We start from the raw sequence: 18,459 nt of genomic DNA, 5'->3' as shown, positions 1-18,459 counted from the left end.
GGGAAGAGAGAAGTAAGCTCAAATGCAAACTTGCTTCATCCTGGGCCAGCCCAGCCCCCACCCCCCCGATCTGGCTCAACACCCCCATCCCGGTCCATCCCACATCCCCATCCCAGTACATTCCCAGCCCGGTCCATCCCGGTCCGCGTCTTTCAGTCCCAGCCCGGCTCGGCTTGGCAGGGACTCCAAGCCCCTCCCGTGCCAGCCCTGCCCCAGCAGGGCCATGTGGCAGCAGCCGATGCGGCTGCAAGGCCGGTCCCCCCCGGGCGGGACCAGTGGCGGGCCCGGGGCAGCCAAAGGGGTCGGGGCGAGAGGAGCCGGGACGAGGCAGCGCTGCTGCGGCAGCGGCTCCTTCCGAGCCCGCCGGGGCTGGGCGGGAAGGAGGAGCCCGCGGGCAGCCGCTCCCTGCGCGGGCCCTGGGGAGGGGACAGGGCGGGACGAACCCGCCGGACCCCCCTCCCGCCCCCTCCAGCCGCGCCGGGGCCGCGCCCGAGCTCCGCCACCGCCTCCCCGAGTGCCCGCCCGGCTTGGCCCAGAATCCCAGCTCCCTGTGCTGAGCCGGCCGCGGTTTACGGGAAACAGCCCTGGCGATGTGCTCAGGCTGGCGGCAGTCTGTCCCAGTCTGTCTCAGGTTATCCCAGACTGTCCCCGCCTATCCCAGTCCATCCCAGTCCATCCCGGTCCCTTCCCAGCAGCCGCCGCCGTTCCCCGGGTCCTGCCCCCCCCGCCCCCCCAAGATGCTGACGGGGGTCGGGGCTCCGTCTTTGGCTTCGTCTCCCTGGGCTGGGGCTCGGCCTCCGCCCGTGGGAGGAGCTGAGAGGGGTCCCCGGGGGTCGTGTGTCCCCCCGGAGCGTGTGTGCCCCCCCGGGACCCCCATCCCGCTGTCACCCCCTTTTCTCTCCCCACGGAGCTCCTGCCCCAGCTCCCGCTCCCCCCTGGCAGGGGCTTTGGGAGCCCCCCTTTGCCTTGACCCCGGGACCCCTGCGGGGGGCAGTGGGGGCTACCCAGGGCGGGCACTGCCCAGGGAGATCGCCCCCCGCCCCCGCGGCATCCGCTGATCGCGGCGCTTCCCCCGCTTTGGCCCCAAAGCGGCGCCTTTAAGGCCGAGTTTAAGCGCAGGGCCCGCCAGTTCAGCTCGGTCCGGCCCGGGGGTCCCGCCGCTCGGGCCCGTCCAGGGGGCCCGGGGGTGGCGGGGGGACCCGGGGCGGTGCCGGGAGGGGTCCCGAAGGGGATCCCGGGGCATTCCCGGCAATTCCCCCGTGCTCGCCCCCCGCGCTCCCTCGGCCACTTTCGCTTCCGCGTCTCCCGAACTGCGCCCAGCGGGGCCAGCGGAGCAGCGCGATGGCTCCAGCGCTGGGGCTGGGGGCGCTCCTGGCGCTCCTGGGGGTCTCGATGGGGCAGCCCGAGGGTAAGTGGGACCCCCGGAACGGGCAACTCCTCAGCCTTTATTGCCGGGCACCGGCACTTCCCTGAACCTCCATTTCCGGGCACCGGGACCCCCCTGCACCCTCTCCCTCCGCACCGGGACCCCCTTAAACCTCCCTATGCGGCACCGGGACCGCCTCATTTCCATTCCTGGGCACCGAGACCCCCTTGAACACCCATTCCTGGGCACGGGAACTCCACTGAACCTCCATTTCCAGGCACTGGGACCTCCCTGCACCCTCTGTCTCTGCACTGGGACCCCCTGAATCCCGATTGCTGGGCACGGGAACCCCCTGAGCCCCCATTCCCGGAAGGAGACCCCCCTGAACACCCATTCCTGGGCACCGGGACCCCCCTGAACACCCACTCCTGGGCACCGGGACCCCCCTGAACACCCACTCCTGGGCACCGGGACCCCCCCTGAACTTCCATTTCCGGGCACCGGGACCCCCCTGCACCCTCTCCCTCAGCACCGGGATCCCCTTAAACCTCCCTATGCGGCACCGGGACCGCCTCATTTCCATTCCTGGGCACGGAAACCCCCCTGAACCCCCTTATCCTGCACCCGGACCCCTTGAACCTCCATCCCTGGCTCCAGGACCCCTCCGAACCCACTTATTCTCAACAAATACCCCCCTGTGACCTTTTTCCTGCCAATCCCACCTCTCCCAGCTCCCTGACCCTTGAACCTCCCAAACCCGCCAATCTCTGTGACGCCCCCCAGTTCTCCCCTCCCTGTGCTTCCTGCAGGGGGGTCCCAGGCACCGGGAACGCCCTCGACCGCAATTCCTGGGCACCGGGACCTCCCTGAACTTCCATTTCCTGGCACTGGGACCTTCCCGTGGACCCTCTGCCCCAGCACCTGGACTTCCCTAAATGCTCTTATCCAGCATTGGGGCCTCCTGAACCCTCATTCCCGGGACTGGGAGCCCCCCTGAACCCCATTCCTGGGAAGGAACCCCTCTGAACCCTCATTCCTGGGCACTGGGATCCCCCTGAACCCCCATCCCCAGCTCCAGGACCCAATTGAACCCCCTTATCCTGCACCAACACCCCCCTGCACCTGCTTTCCTGGCCATCCTCCCTCTCCCAGTCCCCACAGCCCCCTTTTCCTTGACCCTGAGACCCCCTGGACCCCCATTCCCGCCTTTCCCAGCCCCCAGCCCCCACTTTCCTCAACACCAGGGACCGCTGGACCCCCCTTTCCTGGGCACAGAGACCCCCTGAACCTCCATCCCACTTCTCACAGTGCCCTCACCCCCCTTCCCCTGACCCTGGGACCCCCCTGAACCTCCATTCCTGGGCACAAGGACCCCCCTGAACCCCCTTATCCACCACCCAGTCCCCCCTGAACCCCCTTCTCTGCGACTGGGACCCCCTGCACGCCCCTATTGGGCACTGGGATCCCCCTGCAGCCCATTTCCCGGCCATCTCACCTCTCCCAATTCCCAGATGTCCCCTTTTCCTTGATCCTGGCACACCCTGGACCCCCATTCCCGGCCATCTCACATCTCCCCACCCTGTTTCCTCAACCCTGGGGACCTCTGGACCCCCTTTGCTGGGCAGAGGGACCCTCTGGACCCCCCAGTTCCACCTCTCCCAATCCCTGTATCTCCCTTTTCCCTGATGCCGGGACCTCCTTGAACCCTCAATCCCGTGCAGTGGGACCCCTGGCACCCCCTACCCCAGCACTGACACCCCCTGCACCAACTTCCCTGGGAACCCCAAACCCTCTTCCCGGCTCTCCCAGCTCTCCCAGTTCCCATTTCTCGACCCATGGACACCCCCAGACCTCTCAAATCTCCGTGTCCCCCCAGTTCTCCACTCCCTGCGTTACCTGGATGTGGCGGTGACGGAGCCCAGCCTGGGGATCCCTCAATTCCTGTCCATGGGATACGTGGACGGGATCCCCTTCGTGCGCTACAACAGCGAGCGGGGCCGGACGGAGCCGCTGACGCCGTGGATGGCGGCCGGAGCCGAGCCAGGATATTGGGATGGACAGACCCAGATCAATGAGAGGAACCGGTTCATTGATGCCGACAACCTGGAGATAGCACAGGGCTGGTACAACTGGAGTGGGGGTGAGTGGGGGGAGCCGGGGAATGGGGGATGTGTGGGGCTGGGATGGGGATCCAAGGCGCTCCAAAGGCTGGGATGAGGCTCTGTGTGTCTCCATCAGACTCTGGGGCTCCACAGGGCTGGAATTCCAGGGTCTCCATGGATCCGATCCCGCCCCCCAGGTCTCCACACAGTGCAGCAACTTTCTGGCTGTGACCTCCTGTCCGACAGGAGTGTCCACAGAACCCTTCGGTACGGCATTGATGGGCAGGATTTCATCTCCTTCTCCCCGGAGACTGGGACCTTCATGGCGGCCGATGGAGCTGCCCGGATCATCCAGAGGAAATGGAAATCTGAAGGGTACGAGGCTCTTCAGCACGAGCTGGCACAGAGCTGTGTGGAATGGCTCCAGAAATACGTTGGATATGGGTGGGAGGCGCTGGAGCGCAAAGGTGAGTGAGACAGAATTCCCATGGGAATGTGGGATTTGGGAATGTGGGATTTGGGAGGGTGGAACTGAGGAACAAGGGAATTCCCATGGGAATTCCATGGATGAATCTGAGTCATCCAACTCCCGTGGGAATTCCATGCATGGATTCCACTTTTGTCCCATTCCAATGGGAATTCCGTGGATGGATCTAACTCCAGTCCCATTCCCATGGGAATTCCATGGATGGATCTCACTCTTATCCCATTCCAGAGCCCCCCGATGTCCATCTGTCCGGGAAAGAGGAACACGGGATCCTGACGTTGTCCTGCCGCGTGTACGGATTCTACCCCGGGATGATCGGGATCAACTGGCTGAAGGGGGATGAACTGCGGGATCAGGAGACGGAGTGGGGCGAGATCGTTCCCAACAGCGACGGCACCTTCCACAGCTGGGCCAGGATCGAGGCGCTGCCGGGGGAGCGGGAGCAGTACCGGTGCCGGGTGGAGCACGCCGGAATGCCGGAGCCCGGGATCTTCGCCTGGGGTGAGGCTGGGAACGGGCAATGTGGGAACTGGGGGTTTGGGAAGGAGGAATTTGGGAGTGTGGGAGAGGGGGATGGGGGTAACCCTCCCCCTCCTGCCCCTCCTGCCCTTCCCAGAGCCGGAATCCGTCTGGAATTCCAGCCCGGTGTTGGTGGCTGTGTCCGTCATCGCTGCCATCATCATCATCATCGACCTCGTGGCAGTCGGTGTCTGGAAGCTCCGATCCGGTAACTCCCGGGATGGGGGTCGGGAAGGGGCACGGATCCGCCCGGCAGCATTCCGGGGATCCTGTGCCATGGGTGCTGATCCCACTTTCTTTCCATAGGGAAGAGGGAGGGGAATGGATACGACCCCGCGCCCACCAGTGAGTCCCAGCAGCGTGTGTGGATCCAGATCCTCTGTGCAGGGATCCCAGGATGGATGCCGGGATTCCAGAGGGGAATGGGGGCCTAATGGCTGGAGTGGGATTGGAAGGGGATTGCAGCTCAGGGCAGGATTCCAGAGTGGGATCAGGTGGAATTGTGGACTGGGATCAGGGCTGGATTCTGGAGTGGGATTGGTGTGGGATGGATGGAGTGGGATTGGGGTGGGATGGACAGAGCAGGATCAGGAGAGAATCCAAAGCAGTTCCTACTCTCCCTGGGCTCCACAGCCGGCTCCATCCCCTGGGATGGGAACAGGGACATGGTGACTCCTTTCCCCGCTCTCATCCCAGCAGGAATCACATCCTGAGCAATCCTGGAGCTGGATCCACCCCTTCCCTCTCCCTGCGGAAAGGCAGGAGCTGCTGGCAGAGCTCATCCCGCTGCTCCCACCCACCCCGGCCCCCCTGCGGCTCTTCCCGATGGATCAACTTCCTGCTTTTTCCTGTGTGAACCTGTCAGAGACTGAAACAGTCAATAATTTCTGCATTCTGGGATTGCCAGGAGGCTTTGGCCGGCTTTTGCAGGACTTTGGCATTATCCCTCTGATGGGCAGCTGGGCCCATCTCCCCCTCCAGTGCTGCTGAAGGTGTCAAGCCCTGGAAAGGAGAGAAGAGCCGAGTTTACCAGGCCCCTCACGGGAACTCTGCTCTGGGCTGTCCGAGGTGTTGGGGGTTCATGGCATGGCCCATCGAAGCCCATCCCCCTCTGCCAACCTTGGAAGGTGGGAAAAAACCTTTTCCCTGCCCCTCACGGGAACTCTGTGCAGGCCTGGGAGATGTTGGGGGTTCGTGGCATGGCCCGGGACACTGTCCATGGATATAATAACTCATAACTTCCCTGAGTGTGGGGGCTTCCCTCCCTCACCCCCAGTGGATCAAGGCCACCACTTCATCTGACAGACATGGGAGCTGCAACTCCCAAGTTCCATCGCTGGACCCCATGGGCAGTGACTATAGACATCTGTCCACTCTCAGCTTTTCTTTCCCTTCCTCTCCCTTACCCTTCTCCTGTCTTTCCTTTCTCTCCCTTATGCATTTTCCCCAAAGGTTCTCTTTATGCCATATTGTTGTAGATGAGAGATGCAGATGATAACACCCAAAATGGCCTCGTACCTGTTTACCTTTGAAACAAAATTGTTCTAAAATAAACCCTACATATGTAAGTTTTCAAACACCAATTATTCAGTGTCGTTTCACTCTAATCCACCCCAAGGGATTCATTAATAAGAACCTGGGTTACCCCCCCCCTTTTCTGGGGTGGGTTGTAACGTTTTTGGCGTCAGGGACAAGGACCCTTTGGATGTGGTGGAGTAATCGGTGTAGTCCAAAACTGACACTGAGGGTGAGTCAAATGGTGACCATCCCCACGTTGTGAAATTATAGTGAGAATTTTTCTCCTCTCAGTGTGACCCGGGCACATCAGACCTGTTGAAAGGCTCTCTGGTGTAGCCTGGACCTGTTGAAAGGTTCTCTGGTACCTGGACCTGTTGAAAGGCTTTTCCAGGAGAGAGTCAAGCCGACCCTCAGAGGGTTAAGGGGGAGAAAGACATTAACCTGAGCTGGGTTAACGACTGAGTCAAAAGGAATGACACCCCAGGGTGAGTTAGGTGGGGGTTATACCATCAGACCTTGGTGATGCAGTCATCATCACCTTGTATGCGAAGAAGGGAGATAAATCAGACTGCTCAAACTACCGGGGTATTACTCTGCTCCCCATTGCTGGCAAAATCCTGGCAAGAATACTTTTGAACAGACTAAAATCCGCTATAGCAGAAGGAATTCTCCCTGAAAGCCAATGTGGTTTCAGAACCAACAGGAGCCCCACAGACATGGGATTTGTTCTCAGACAACTGCAAGAGCAGTGCAGGGAACAGAACAAAGGTCTCTATGGAACCTTTGCTGATCTCACCAAGGCTTTCGATACTGTGAGCAGGAAAGGTGTGTGGCAGATTTTGGAACGTTTAGGTTGTCCCCCCAAGTTCCTCAAAGAGATCATCTCACTCCATGAGGATCAGCACGGCCAAGTCAGATATGGCAATGCACTCTCTGAGCCCTTTCTAATAACCAATGGTGTGAAACAAGGCTGCGTTCTCGCTCCAACCCTATTCACAATCTTTTCCAGCAGGATGCTCCAAAGGGCCACGGCAGACCTCGATGATCAGGATGGGATCTACATTTGATACCGTACTGATGGAAGCCCTTTCAACCTAAGGCAGCTGAAGGCCCACACCAAGACCTTAAACCATCTTGTCCAGGAGCTGCTTTATGCTGATGACGCCGCCCTCGTCGCTCCCACAGAAGCAGCTCTGCAGCGTTTAACATCCTGCTGTGCTGAGGCTGCTGAGCTCTTTGGACTGGAAGTCAGCTTAAAGAAAACAGAAGTTCTCCATCAACCTGCACCTCAGGAAGTCCCCCATCATCCCCACATCACCATTGGCCAATCAGAGCTCAAAGCAGTCCAGCAGTTTAATTACCTAGGGAGCCTCATCTCCTCGGATGGTGAGATTGACGGGGAGATGGACAACAGGTTAGCAAAGGCATAGAGAACTTTTGGAAAACTCCATAAAAGAGTTTGGTGAAATAAACACTTGAAGAAAAGCACCAAGATCAGTGTTTACAGAGACACTGTGCTGTCTACTCTCTTATATGGGTCCGAATCCTGGGTCATCTACAGCCACCACCTGCGACTCCTGGAACGCTTCCATCAACGCTGCCTCCGTACAATCCTAAACATCCACTGCTCAGATGATGTGACCAATCCATCTGTTCTAGAACAGGCAGCAGTCACAAGCATTGAGGCCATGTTGCTGAGAACACAGCTGTGCTGGGCAGGGCACGTCTCCAGGATGAAGGACCAACCACCCCCTCCCTAAGATCGTGCTCTGGGGTGAACTTGCCACCGGCTGCCGCAAGAGAGGAGCCCCGAAGAGGAGACACAAGGACTGCCTGAAACAACATCTCAGCCTTGGCCATATTGATCTTCATCACTGGTCTACTCTGGCCTCCAGTCGGGAGGTCTGGAGACACCCCATCTCTAACGCTGCTGCTTCCTTTGAGAACGCAGCAGGATCAGCATCGAGGAGAAAAGACAACGCAGAAAGAACCGTGTCCTGTCCATCCCATCCAAGGAGTCTTTCTGCTCTGCCTTTTGCAACTGGACGTGTCTATCTCGTATTGGCCTCTTTAGCCACCAGTGTGCTTGTACCAAATGTGGGCAGAGCCCTTCCCACATCTACCTTTGCGAAGCCCAGCCATGATTTTGGATATTAATTTGGGAGTCTGGACTCACTGGTTTATTTGGTTCTGGAACTGGTATTTGTTTTATTTCGTTTTGGAAACAGGTATTTGATTTATTTTGTATTATGGGTACTTCAGGTTGCAAAGAAAGAATCTTGAAGAAATCCTTTCTGGTATTTTGGATATTAACTTGTGATTTCTGGACTAAGAAGTTGATTTGGTTTTGGAAACTGGTATTTGGTTTATTTTGTATTCTTGAACCATTGGAAACAAATTGGGACCCACTTGGAGGGACAAAGCTGTTGATGCCCCCAGGGGTTCCAGGACCCTGAGGATTCCAGTGCTCACTGAAAGTGTTATTCAGGGAGATCCTCTCAGTCTCTGGATGTGGGGAGTTCCAAGCAGGATCCCTGGGATTTTATTAAGGCATTAAAAGGTTTATAAAAGTTATATAAATATATATAAAAGGTGTACCTACCCAACATAGAAATGGAGCTCTATAATATAATACAATTGACTTATAAAAAGTTGTGATAGAACTGTAAAAGAAGAGGTGTGATACCTCAGAGCTTTTTGGAATTTTTAACTTTGGTAGATTTTAGAAGTAGTGGTGTAGTGATTGTAGATTTTAATGGAGCTGCATTCTATCCCTTACCCTGTAGCATAATGTTTGCACATCCCCAACCGTGTTACCCCATCCCATATCAATCCCTCTGTCGCTGTCTAGAGAGACTGGACTGCTTGCTAAAGAGGATGAGTTATGAGGTAGACCAAACTCCTCTCTCTCTGCAATTGTAATGTCAAATTAAGGGGCTTTACACGAGGAAAATGTGGAAAAACAGAAGAAATAACAACCCTTTATTAAAAGATATATGTATGTTGGCAAAAAAACAGTAACACGAACCAAAACAACGCCAGCAACAACCACCACAACAACAAGTCCAAAAGAACACTGCTCTGTCCTTCGGCACAGCCCGAATCGTGGCCAGCAGGGGGCGCTGTGGGGCCGCTGGAGCTGCAGGACCTGCAGTGCCCGGCCGTGGCCAGCAGGGGGCGCTGTGGGATCGCTGGAGCTGCAGGACCTGCAGTGCCCGGCCGTGGCCAGCAGGGGGCGCTGTGGGCCCGTCAGTCCCCGCGGGCAGAGGGGCCGCAGAGAGCGGTCCCGGGACCGCGGGGGAAGCCGAGAAGGAGATGAGGGGGGTCCTCGCCTCCGTGGGGGCCACAAGGAAGGCAGGCAGCACACTCCCACGGGAACTCACCGCTGTCCCAAGTGGCGGGGACTCACTGCAGTCTCAGGCGGTGGTGTCTCCAAAAACAACTCCTCCTCCTCTCCCGCGGGCAAGCAAAACTCTCCGATGAAACAGCAGCTCCGGCGGGAGGGACAGTCAGGCAGGTCGAAGCCAGCAGGTCGAGAGGCCGAACTCCCCAGAATTAACAGCCAAAAAACAAGCTAGACCTCCGGCCCCCCTCCCCAACAAAATGCCTGTCTGCACCCAGGGAAGCAGCCCCCCCCTGCCCCCTCTTTCTCCAATGGGTCCATTACCCTAGGTTGGCTACATCTCTTGTAATGCTAATGACCTCCCTTTCCCCTGCTCACTCCCTTTCTTTCCCTTGGAGTGAGGGCAGGGGAAGAAAAATTCCCCCTGATTTCCTAATCTATAACAGTCAGAATAACAATTTCATGAAATAATACAATAAGTTCAATTATACAGACAAACAGTTGGTTTTAACCCACAAAACCCAAATGTATAACCCAGCACCCTGGGGCATGAACAGAGTGGTGTTTGTTGGGCCCCCTGAGCCCAAAGTAAAGGGAGAGGGGGAAAAAAAACCCTGTTGGTGACAGTGGTGGTGCAGTCTGGTCAAGAGTGGTTGTTGCAGTTGGGTCGAGAGTGGTGATCTGCAGTCTGGTTGACAGTGGTGGTTGCAATCTGGTTGAAGAGACATTGGTGACATCACAGGGACAGCAGTGACATCACAGAGACATCGGTGAAATCACAGAGACATCAGTGACATCCCAGAGACAGCGGTGACATCACAGGGAAATCAGTGACATCACAGAGACAATAGTGACATCACAGACACAGCGGTGACATCACAGACACAGCAGTGACATCACAGTCACAGCAGTGACATCACAGGGACAGCAGTGACTGTTACGACCCCCCCCTAGGAAAAATGCGGGGGGGTAACTCAGGTTTTATCAATAATTCCCTTGGGCTGGATTAAAGTGAAACGACACTGAATAATCGGTGTCTGAAAACATATTGACAAGGTTTATTTGAACAATTTTGTATCAACAGGTATTGCAGCATTTTGGGGGCTGTCATATAACAAGGCCAACCTTTCGGGGGAGGAAGAAAAATGCATAGGGGAGAGAAAGACAGGGTAAGAGTAAGGGAGAGCAAGAAAGAAGAAAAGATGAGAGTGGTAAAAACGTAAATAGTCACCGCCCACTGGATCCAGCCATGTAAAAAGCAATGGTCTGGATCCGCAGGCAGTGGGGGGAGAAGAGGGAAAAATCCCCCCCAAACCCCCAAAGTCACCAGTCAATATCCATATCCTTTGCACCTCCCCAAGGCGGGGAGTTGTTTCCATAGGGGGGTGTCCCCCTTTTTGGCGTGGAGTTCATGTGGAGGGCGTGGTAAACTCGGCTCCTCCCGCCTTTTGGGGGCTTGACATCTTCTGCACTGGAGGAGGGGGGATGGGTCCAGCTGCCCATCAGAAAGTCAAAAGCCTGCAGAAGTCTCTAAGAATGCAGAAATCATTAACTGTTCCAGTCTCTGACACTCCCCCAGACCAGCGTTCGTGGGGAGATCTCTGCTCTCAACCTCCAGCAGTGACCTTGGGGGGTCCCCAGCCAAGGCAGGAATCTCCACACCCCTCCAAGAAGGGTTCTGTTGGAAGAACCTGCCCCTGGGAAAGGGGACTGGCCCTTTCTGGTAGAAACCCATGGACTGACAGGCCTTGGACTCCAGGGGTTCCCTCACCATCAGGGGCTTCATTTGGGGTGAAACCAGTCTGGGGTCCAACATCTCCTGCCTTGTCCTGGCCCCCTCTCAGCTCAGCACTGACCCCTTTGCAAATGGGGCATTGTCTTGGTGCCATTGCAGGGGGATGTCCTGCCCCAGTGTCCCAGTGTTCCTTTAATTCCCAGAGGCCCTGCAGTGTCCCAGTGGCCCCTTGATTCCATGACCTTCGGAAACACCTCAGGGTTCCTTTGGTTCCATGAGGCCCCCATGTCCCAAAGGCCCCTGGATTCCAGGAATTCCGCAGTGTCACAAGGTTCCTTTTTTTCCATAGGGCCCTGCAGTGTCCCAGTTGTGCCTTGATTCCAGGAGTATCCAAATTCTCCCGGGGTTCCTTTGCTCTCAGGAGGTCCCGCAGTGTCCCAGCGGCCCCTTCATTCCAGGCAGGCCCAGGGAGACGAAGCCAAAGACGGAGCCCCGACCCCGTCAGCATCTTGGGGGCGGGGGTAGGACCTGGGAAACGGCTGGGAAGGGACTGGGATGGACTGGGATGGACTGGAATGGACTGGGATGGACTGGGAGGGACTGGGACACCAGGATACACCGGGACCAGGACTGGGACCCAGCAGGACCCCCCGGGAGCAGGATCTGAGCCCACTGGGACCCTCCAGGACCAGAACTGGGGCAACGGGGATCAGACTGGGAGCAACAGGGACCACAACGAGGGCTACTGGGAGCAACTGGAGGCCACATAGGATATAGTGGGAGTGCCTTGGAGTCACTGGGATCATACTGGTGGAAACTGGAATGTTACTGGGACCACACTGGGAGTGACTGGGAAGGACTAGGAGCATGCTGAGGGCTCTACTGGGATATACTGGGAGTGTCTGCAACCATGGTGGGGGTGACTGGGACCATACTGGGAGTGACTGGGACTACGGGAAGGGGAATTAGGACCAGGCTGGGGGCAACTGGAAGGAACTGTGAGTGACTGGATCTACAGTAGAAGCAACTGGGATTGACTGGGACTGTCAGGAGAGAGGACTGGGATCATACTTGGAGTGACTGGATCTGTGCTAGGGGCAACTGGGACCACGATGGGGACAACTGGGATCATCCTGGGATTATGGTGGGAGAAGCTTGACCCATACTGGGAGCAACTGAGACCACACTGAGGGTGACTGGGGTCATCCTGGGATCATAGCAGGAGTGAGTGGGATCATGCAGGAGGTGATTGGGATCATACTGGGAGCAACTGGGAGTGCACTGGGGATGACTGGAAGTGGCTGTGAGCAACTGGGATCATGCTGGAAGCTTCTGGGGGCAACTGGGAATGAGTGGGACCACATGGAGGAAACTGGGAGCAACTGGGAGAGACCAGGAGTGACTGGGATCATCCTGGGACTGACTGGGCGCTGAATGCGAAAAATCGGTCCGAGAAACTGCTCAGAGACTTTTTTATCTTTAAGCAGCAAGGTATTTGTTTATTCAACGTTGGGAGCAAGCCAGCTGGCGCTGGACAAACTTGCTCCAAGGCTTCACACAAAATCAGCATTTTTCTACAATCTTCAGCTGGGATTACATGCATATTCAAGTGATTACAACATCTATCGATGCATATTAATAACAGGCGGAGTAGAGGTGGAGCTCAGGCGGGGCTTGGGGCGGTGTTTCTCTTGGCCCTCAATCCTGAGGGTACTTCCACTCTTCCTCCATGGCTCTGGGGGCTTCAACTCATCTTCCTCAGCTTGACCTTCCTTCTCTTCCATTCTTCTTGACCCGCTCACTGAAGCTTGGAAAAAGCCCTGGCTCCCGGCCTATTCCTCCTATTCCAATGTCTCCCTGATCCTGCTGTCTCTCTAATTTATCCCCTCGAGGCCTAGGACATGTTCCTGTACTATTCTCTGAAGCTTTGCTCCAGTCAGTAGAACAGAATGAGCACAGATGGTCTTGGATGTTGGTAGCTTGTTAGCAGGCCCCAATTTCTGAGTTAACTCTTTTGGGCCTGGCCTCCTGTTTCCCCAGGGACACAGCCCGGGCCCGGCTGTTCCCATTCCCATTCCACGGGTTTGCATTCCTGTTCCAGGTGTTCCCATCCCGTTCTAGTTGTTCCCATCCCATTCCAGGTGTCCCCATTCCCATTCCAGGTGTTCCCATTCACATTCCACATGTTCCAATTCCCTTTCCAGGTGTTCCATCCCATTCTAGGTGTCCCCATTCCCATTCCTATTGTCCCTTCTCCCATTCCTGGTGTTCCCATCCCACTTCTGTTTTCCCAATTCCCAGTTCTTGGGGTTCCCATTCATATTCCAGGTGTCTCCATTCCCATTCCTGGTGTTCCCATTCCCATTCCAGGTATTCCCATCCCACCTCTGTTTTCCCTATTCCCATTCCAGGTGTCTCCATTCCCAACCCAGGTGTCCCCATTCCCATTCCTGATGTCCCCATTCCCAGCCCAGGTGTCCCCATTCCCATTCCAGGTGTTCCTATTCCCATTCCAGGTGTTCCCATTCCAGGTGTTCCCATTCCAGATGTCTCCATTCCAATTCCAGGTGTTCCCATTCCGATTCCTGGTGTCCCCATTTCCATTCCTGGTGTTCCCATTCCAGGTGTCTCCATTCCCATTCCAGGTGTCCCCATTCCCATTCCAGGTGTCCCCATTTCCATTCCAGGTGTTCCCATTCCTGGTGTTCCCATTCCAGGTGTTCCCATTCCAGGTGTCTCCATTCCAATTCCAGGTGTTCCCATTTCCATTCCTGGTGTCCCCATTTCCAATCCAGGTGTTCCCATTCCCATTCCAGGTGTTCCCATTCCAGGTGTCTCCATTCCAATTCCAGGTGTTCCCATTCCCATTCCAGAGTTTCCCATCCCATTCCAGGTGTTCCCATTCCCATTTCATGTGTCCCCATTCCCATTCCTGCTGCCCCCATTCCCATTCCTAGTGTCCCCAGTCTGCTCCCAATGTCCCCATTCCCATTCCAGGTGTTCCCATTTCCATTCCTGGTGTCCCCATCCCATTCCTGATGTCCCCATTCCCATCCCAGGCATTCTCATTCCCATTCCAGGTGTTCCATCCCATTCTAGGTGTCACCGCTGTCATTTCCCCTGCTGGTTTACCTTTAAACCAGCACACCAGGTCTGTGCCCAACGGGGGTCCCTGTGGATCATCCAAAGCGGGTCCTCCCATGGCTGATGGAGTTGGAGCAGCGGCCGAAGCTCTTCCCGCAGTCGGGGCACTCGGGGCTTCTCTTACCGGTGGGTCCGTTGGTGGGAGGTCAAGGCAGAGCTGTCCCTGAAGCTCTTCCCACACTCCCCACACTTGTGGGGCCTCTCCCTGATGTGGATGGGAAGGTGGGTGTAGAGGGTGGAGCTGTCCCACATTCCCTACACGTGTAGGGCTGTTCCCCAGTGGGGATGTGCTGGTGGCTGAGCAGCTTGGTGCTTGTGCTGAAGCTCTTCCCACATTCCAAGCACTTGTAGGGCCATTCCCTGGTGTGGATGCAACGGTGTTTGCAAAGGCTGGAGCTGTCCCTGAAGCTCTTCCCACACTCCGCACACGTGTAGGGCCGTTCCCCACTGTGGATGCGACAGTGGTTGCGGAGGGTGGAGCTGTGCCTGAAGCTTTTCCCACACTCCCCACACGTGTAGGGCCGTTCCCCACTGTGGACGTGCTGGTGCCTCAGGAGGTTGGATCTCTTGCTGAAGCTCTTCCCACATTCCAAACACCTGAAGGGTTTCTCCCTGCTGGGAGGCTGCTCAGGGACCACCAGCTCGCAGCTCTGCCTCAAGCTCCGGCCGCCTTCCCGGCACACGCTGGCTCTTTCCTCCTCACAGTCCCCTGGGCTGGCTTTGGAGCCCCTCCTGCGGGGGCATCTCCGGCCCTTTTCCTCCCCGCTGCCTTCCTGCGCCGGGGAGCCCTTCAAAACGGCCTCTCCCACCAGGCTCTGCCGGGGGGATTTGTCCTCCCCGCTCTCCGGCCTCACCTCGGGGCCTGGGGCAGGAACCAACAAGGACACGCAGGGGATCTGCCTCCGGCCCACAGGGAAGCCCAAGGACATCCCCCCAACTCCGGCCCCGGCAGGACGGTCACAAAAGACAAAAGACCCACCCAAAGGGGCACTGACTTCCTCCTCACCTGCCTGGGGGGCCCACAGCATCTTCCTCTTCCTCGCAGCCTCCTCCTCCATCCCCCCAAGCTTTTGGAAGCAGAAATCCTGATGGGGGGGTAAAAACAAGGGGTGAATGCGTTGCCTTGGGGGTTCCTCCTGCCCAAGTCCAGTTCTAGGACTCACCAAGCATCTTGTGTCCATAAAAACCCACAAAACACCAACATTCAGCCCAAAAACCCCTCCCAGGAGTTCCCCCTCTCTGCTCTCTGGGGTTAGGGGGGTCCCCCCTGTCTGGTCTGATGGCACTTCTGCCTGCATTGGGGATCCCCCTTCTCTGGGCTGCCGGGGGTCCCGCGGCTCCGGGGGGTTCCCACTCATTGGGGTCCCCTTGAGTGTTGCCAGGGGGGTCCCAGGGCTCACTTCTCCCCACTCTGCCTCCCGGGGCCGGCCGGCCCTCCTCTCTCGGCTCCCACCCTCGCAAACCTCTTGGCGCTCTCGGCTCCCACCCCGCCTCAAGGCCCCCCCTCCTCTCCACACTCCAAGGCCTTCCCCCTCTCCGGGACCCCCGCTTAAGGGGCCCGGCGCTCCCTCTCTGCTCCCCCCCTCCAGCATTCCGGGGGTCCCCCAGCTCCGGGATCGCCCCTCTCCGCTCTCCCCACTCCGCGGCTACCGGGGTTCCCCCCCGGCTCTCACGGGGGCCCCCAAACCGCTCTCGCCCCCCCCGCCATTGCCCAGCCACCGCCAGGACCTTTTGGCTGCTCTTCTTTGTGCTCCCGCTCGGCTCCTCCCTCGGCTGGGCTGCCGCTTTTGGCGGGTTTCCTCCTCCGGGATCCGCCCCCTGCAGCCCTTCCCCCCCTGGACCAGCCCCCTTGGGCCCCCCTTGGGCCCCCTTGCCCAATAAGTCTGATTATACAGACAAGCAATTGGTTTTAACCCACAAAACCCAAATGTATAACCCAGCACCCTGGGGCATGAACAAAGTGGTTTTCCTTGGGCCCCCCCCTGAGTCCAAAGTAAAGGGAGAGGGGAAAAAACCTGTTGGTGAGAGTGGTGGTACAATCTGGTCAGAAGTGGTGATTGCAGTCCTGTTGAGGGTGGTGGTCTCTGTCTGGTTGAGAGTGCTGAGCTGCAGCCTTTCTCCCGATCCCACGAGTGGTGGAACGGTTCCGAAACTCCAGGTTTATATATTCTCCAGTTAAGGCAGGAATGGTCAGTGATTCCCTCAGAGCGGGGAATTCCATAAAAGGATGCTTAGTTCCCTCTCTCAGAGCGGGGAATTCCATAAAAGGGTATGAGGATTCTCAGAGAAGGGAATTCCATAAAAGGGTATGAGGACAGGAGCACCCAACACACCTCGCAGGCCACCCCCCGAGAACAGTTCCTGGGAAAATGGCATGGAAGGCCATAGAATACACACTTTTGGGCTACACCCATCCAGTGAGGAATCGGTCCCAGCTGTTCTAACTAGGACACTGTGTCCGTCATCGCTGCCATCATCATCATCATCGGCCTCGTGGCAGTCGGTGTCTGGAAGCTCCGATCCGGTAACTCCCGGGATGGGGGTCGGCAAGGGGCACGGATCCGCCCGGCAGCATTCCGGGGATCCTGTGCCACAGGTGCTGATCCCACTTTCTTTCCATAGCGAAGAGGAAGGGGAATGGATACGACCCCGCGCCCACCAGTGAGTCCCAGCAGCGTGTGTGGATCCAGATCCTCTGTGCAGGGATCCCAGGATGGATGCCGGGATTCCAGAGGGGAATGGGGGCCTAATGGTTGGAGCGGGATTGGAAGGGGATTGCAGCTCAGGGCAGGATTCCAGAGTGGGATCAGGTGGAATTGTGGACTGGGACCAGGGCTGGATTCTGGAGTGGGATTGGTGTGGGATGGATGGAGTGGGATTGGGGTGGGATGGACGGAGTAGGATCAGGTGGGATTCCGGAGCAGTTCCTACTCTCCCTGGGCTGCACAGCCGGCTCCATCCCCTGGGATGGGAACAGGGACATGGTGACTCCTTTCCCCGCTCTCATTCCAGCAGGAATCACGACCTGAGCGATCCTGGAGCTGGATCCGCCCCTTCCCTCTCCCTGTGGAAAGGCAGGAGCTGCTGGCAGAGCTCATCCCGCTGCTCCCACCCACCCCGGCCCCCCTGCGGCTCTTCCCCATGGATCAACTTCCTGCTTTTTCCTGTGTGAAACCCAGGACCACAATTATTCCTGAGGCTTTAATTTGGGTGTGAAAATCTCCTGCTTTGGGCAATAAATCCTGGCTCCTCCTCCGGCATCCGGCAGTTCCTCTGTGGGAACCAGGAATGGGAATGGGGACAGGGGGGCTGGGATGGGGACCTTGGGGACAGGGATGGGGACACTGGGAATAGGTTGCAGACATCAGGAATGGAAATGGGAACACCAGGAGACAATGGGGAATGGGGACACCAGGAGCAGGATGGGATGACGAGGAGAAGGTTGGGGACACTGGAACAGGCTGGGGTCATCAGGAATGGGATGGAGACACCAGGAATAGCAATGGAGACATGGGGAGCAGGTTGGGGACAGCAGCAACTGGGAATGGGAACACACAGAAATGGGAATGCGGAAAACAGAGCTGGGATGGGAACATCAGGAATGGGAATGGGGACACCAGGAATGGGAATGGGGAAAACAGAACTGGGTTGGGAACTCTAGGAATGGGAATGGGGACACCAGGAATGGGAATGGGGACCTGGAGGACCACACTGGGGACACAGGAAGCAGCCTGGGGAGAGCAGGAACTGGGATGGCAACACCAGGAAAGGGAACGGGGACATCGGCAGCAGGTTGGAGACACCAGGGACTGGGAATGGGGACATCAGGAATGGGATGGGAACACTGGGAATAGGAACACCGGGAACGGGAACACCAGGAATAGAGTGGGAACATGAGGGACCAGGATGGGGACACTGGGGACTGATGGAGAGGAGCAGAGACCCCAGACTCACCTAAACCCCTCCCAGAACTGAGGGCCAAGAGAAGCTCCGCCTGAGCTCCGCCCGAGCTTTGCCCATTATTAATATGCATAGATAGATGTTGTGATCAGATGAATATGATTTATCATATTTAATCATATATGAAAATTGTATACAACCCCGATATTGTGTGAAACTCTCGACCAAGTTCTCCATGGTGCGAACCACGCTTGTGCCGACGTCGGCAATAAATCCCTTTGCTGCTCAAAGATCCAAAGTCTCTGAGCAGTTCTTCGGACTGGGTTTTTCAGCATCACAGAGGCA

General features: G+C 57.2%; 1 protein-coding gene across 5 annotated transcripts; it reads left to right on the top strand.

Annotated features, from left to right (window-relative positions):
- The first annotated feature begins 1,096 nt into the window (after positions 1–1,096).
- Positions 1,097–17,497, top strand: LOC127464401 (class I histocompatibility antigen, F10 alpha chain-like). 5 transcript variants are annotated; one of them, XM_051774696.1, is made up of 8 exons: positions 1,097–1,408; positions 3,243–3,506; positions 3,666–3,935; positions 4,184–4,456; positions 4,572–4,642; positions 16,702–16,738; positions 16,837–16,875; positions 17,227–17,497. In XM_051774696.1, the coding sequence occupies exons 1-8, from the start codon at positions 1,342–1,344 to the stop codon at positions 17,241–17,243; spliced, it is 1,038 nt and encodes a 345-aa protein (XP_051630656.1). In that variant the 5' UTR covers positions 1,097–1,341; the 3' UTR covers positions 17,244–17,497. The 5 variants fall into 5 exon arrangements, with proteins under 5 accessions (XP_051630656.1, XP_051630655.1, XP_051630653.1 ...); XM_051774695.1 differs by lacking the exons at positions 16,702–16,738; positions 16,837–16,875; positions 17,227–17,497 and adding exons at positions 4,781–4,819; positions 5,174–5,444 and having other exon boundaries at positions 4,572–4,682; XM_051774693.1 differs by lacking the exons at positions 16,702–16,738; positions 16,837–16,875; positions 17,227–17,497 and adding exons at positions 4,781–4,819; positions 5,171–5,444 and having other exon boundaries at positions 4,572–4,682.
- The last annotated feature ends 962 nt before the right edge of the window (positions 17,498–18,459 follow it).

Source organism: Manacus candei, unplaced genomic scaffold, assembly GCF_025592945.1.
Source record: "Manacus candei isolate 608988 ecotype Guabito, Panama unplaced genomic scaffold, ASM2559294v1 h1tg000219l, whole genome shotgun sequence".
Taxonomy (NCBI): domain Eukaryota; kingdom Metazoa; phylum Chordata; class Aves; order Passeriformes; family Pipridae; genus Manacus; species Manacus candei.
Note: the sequence above shows the minus strand (reverse complement) of the source record. Positions and strands in the feature narration are given on the sequence as shown.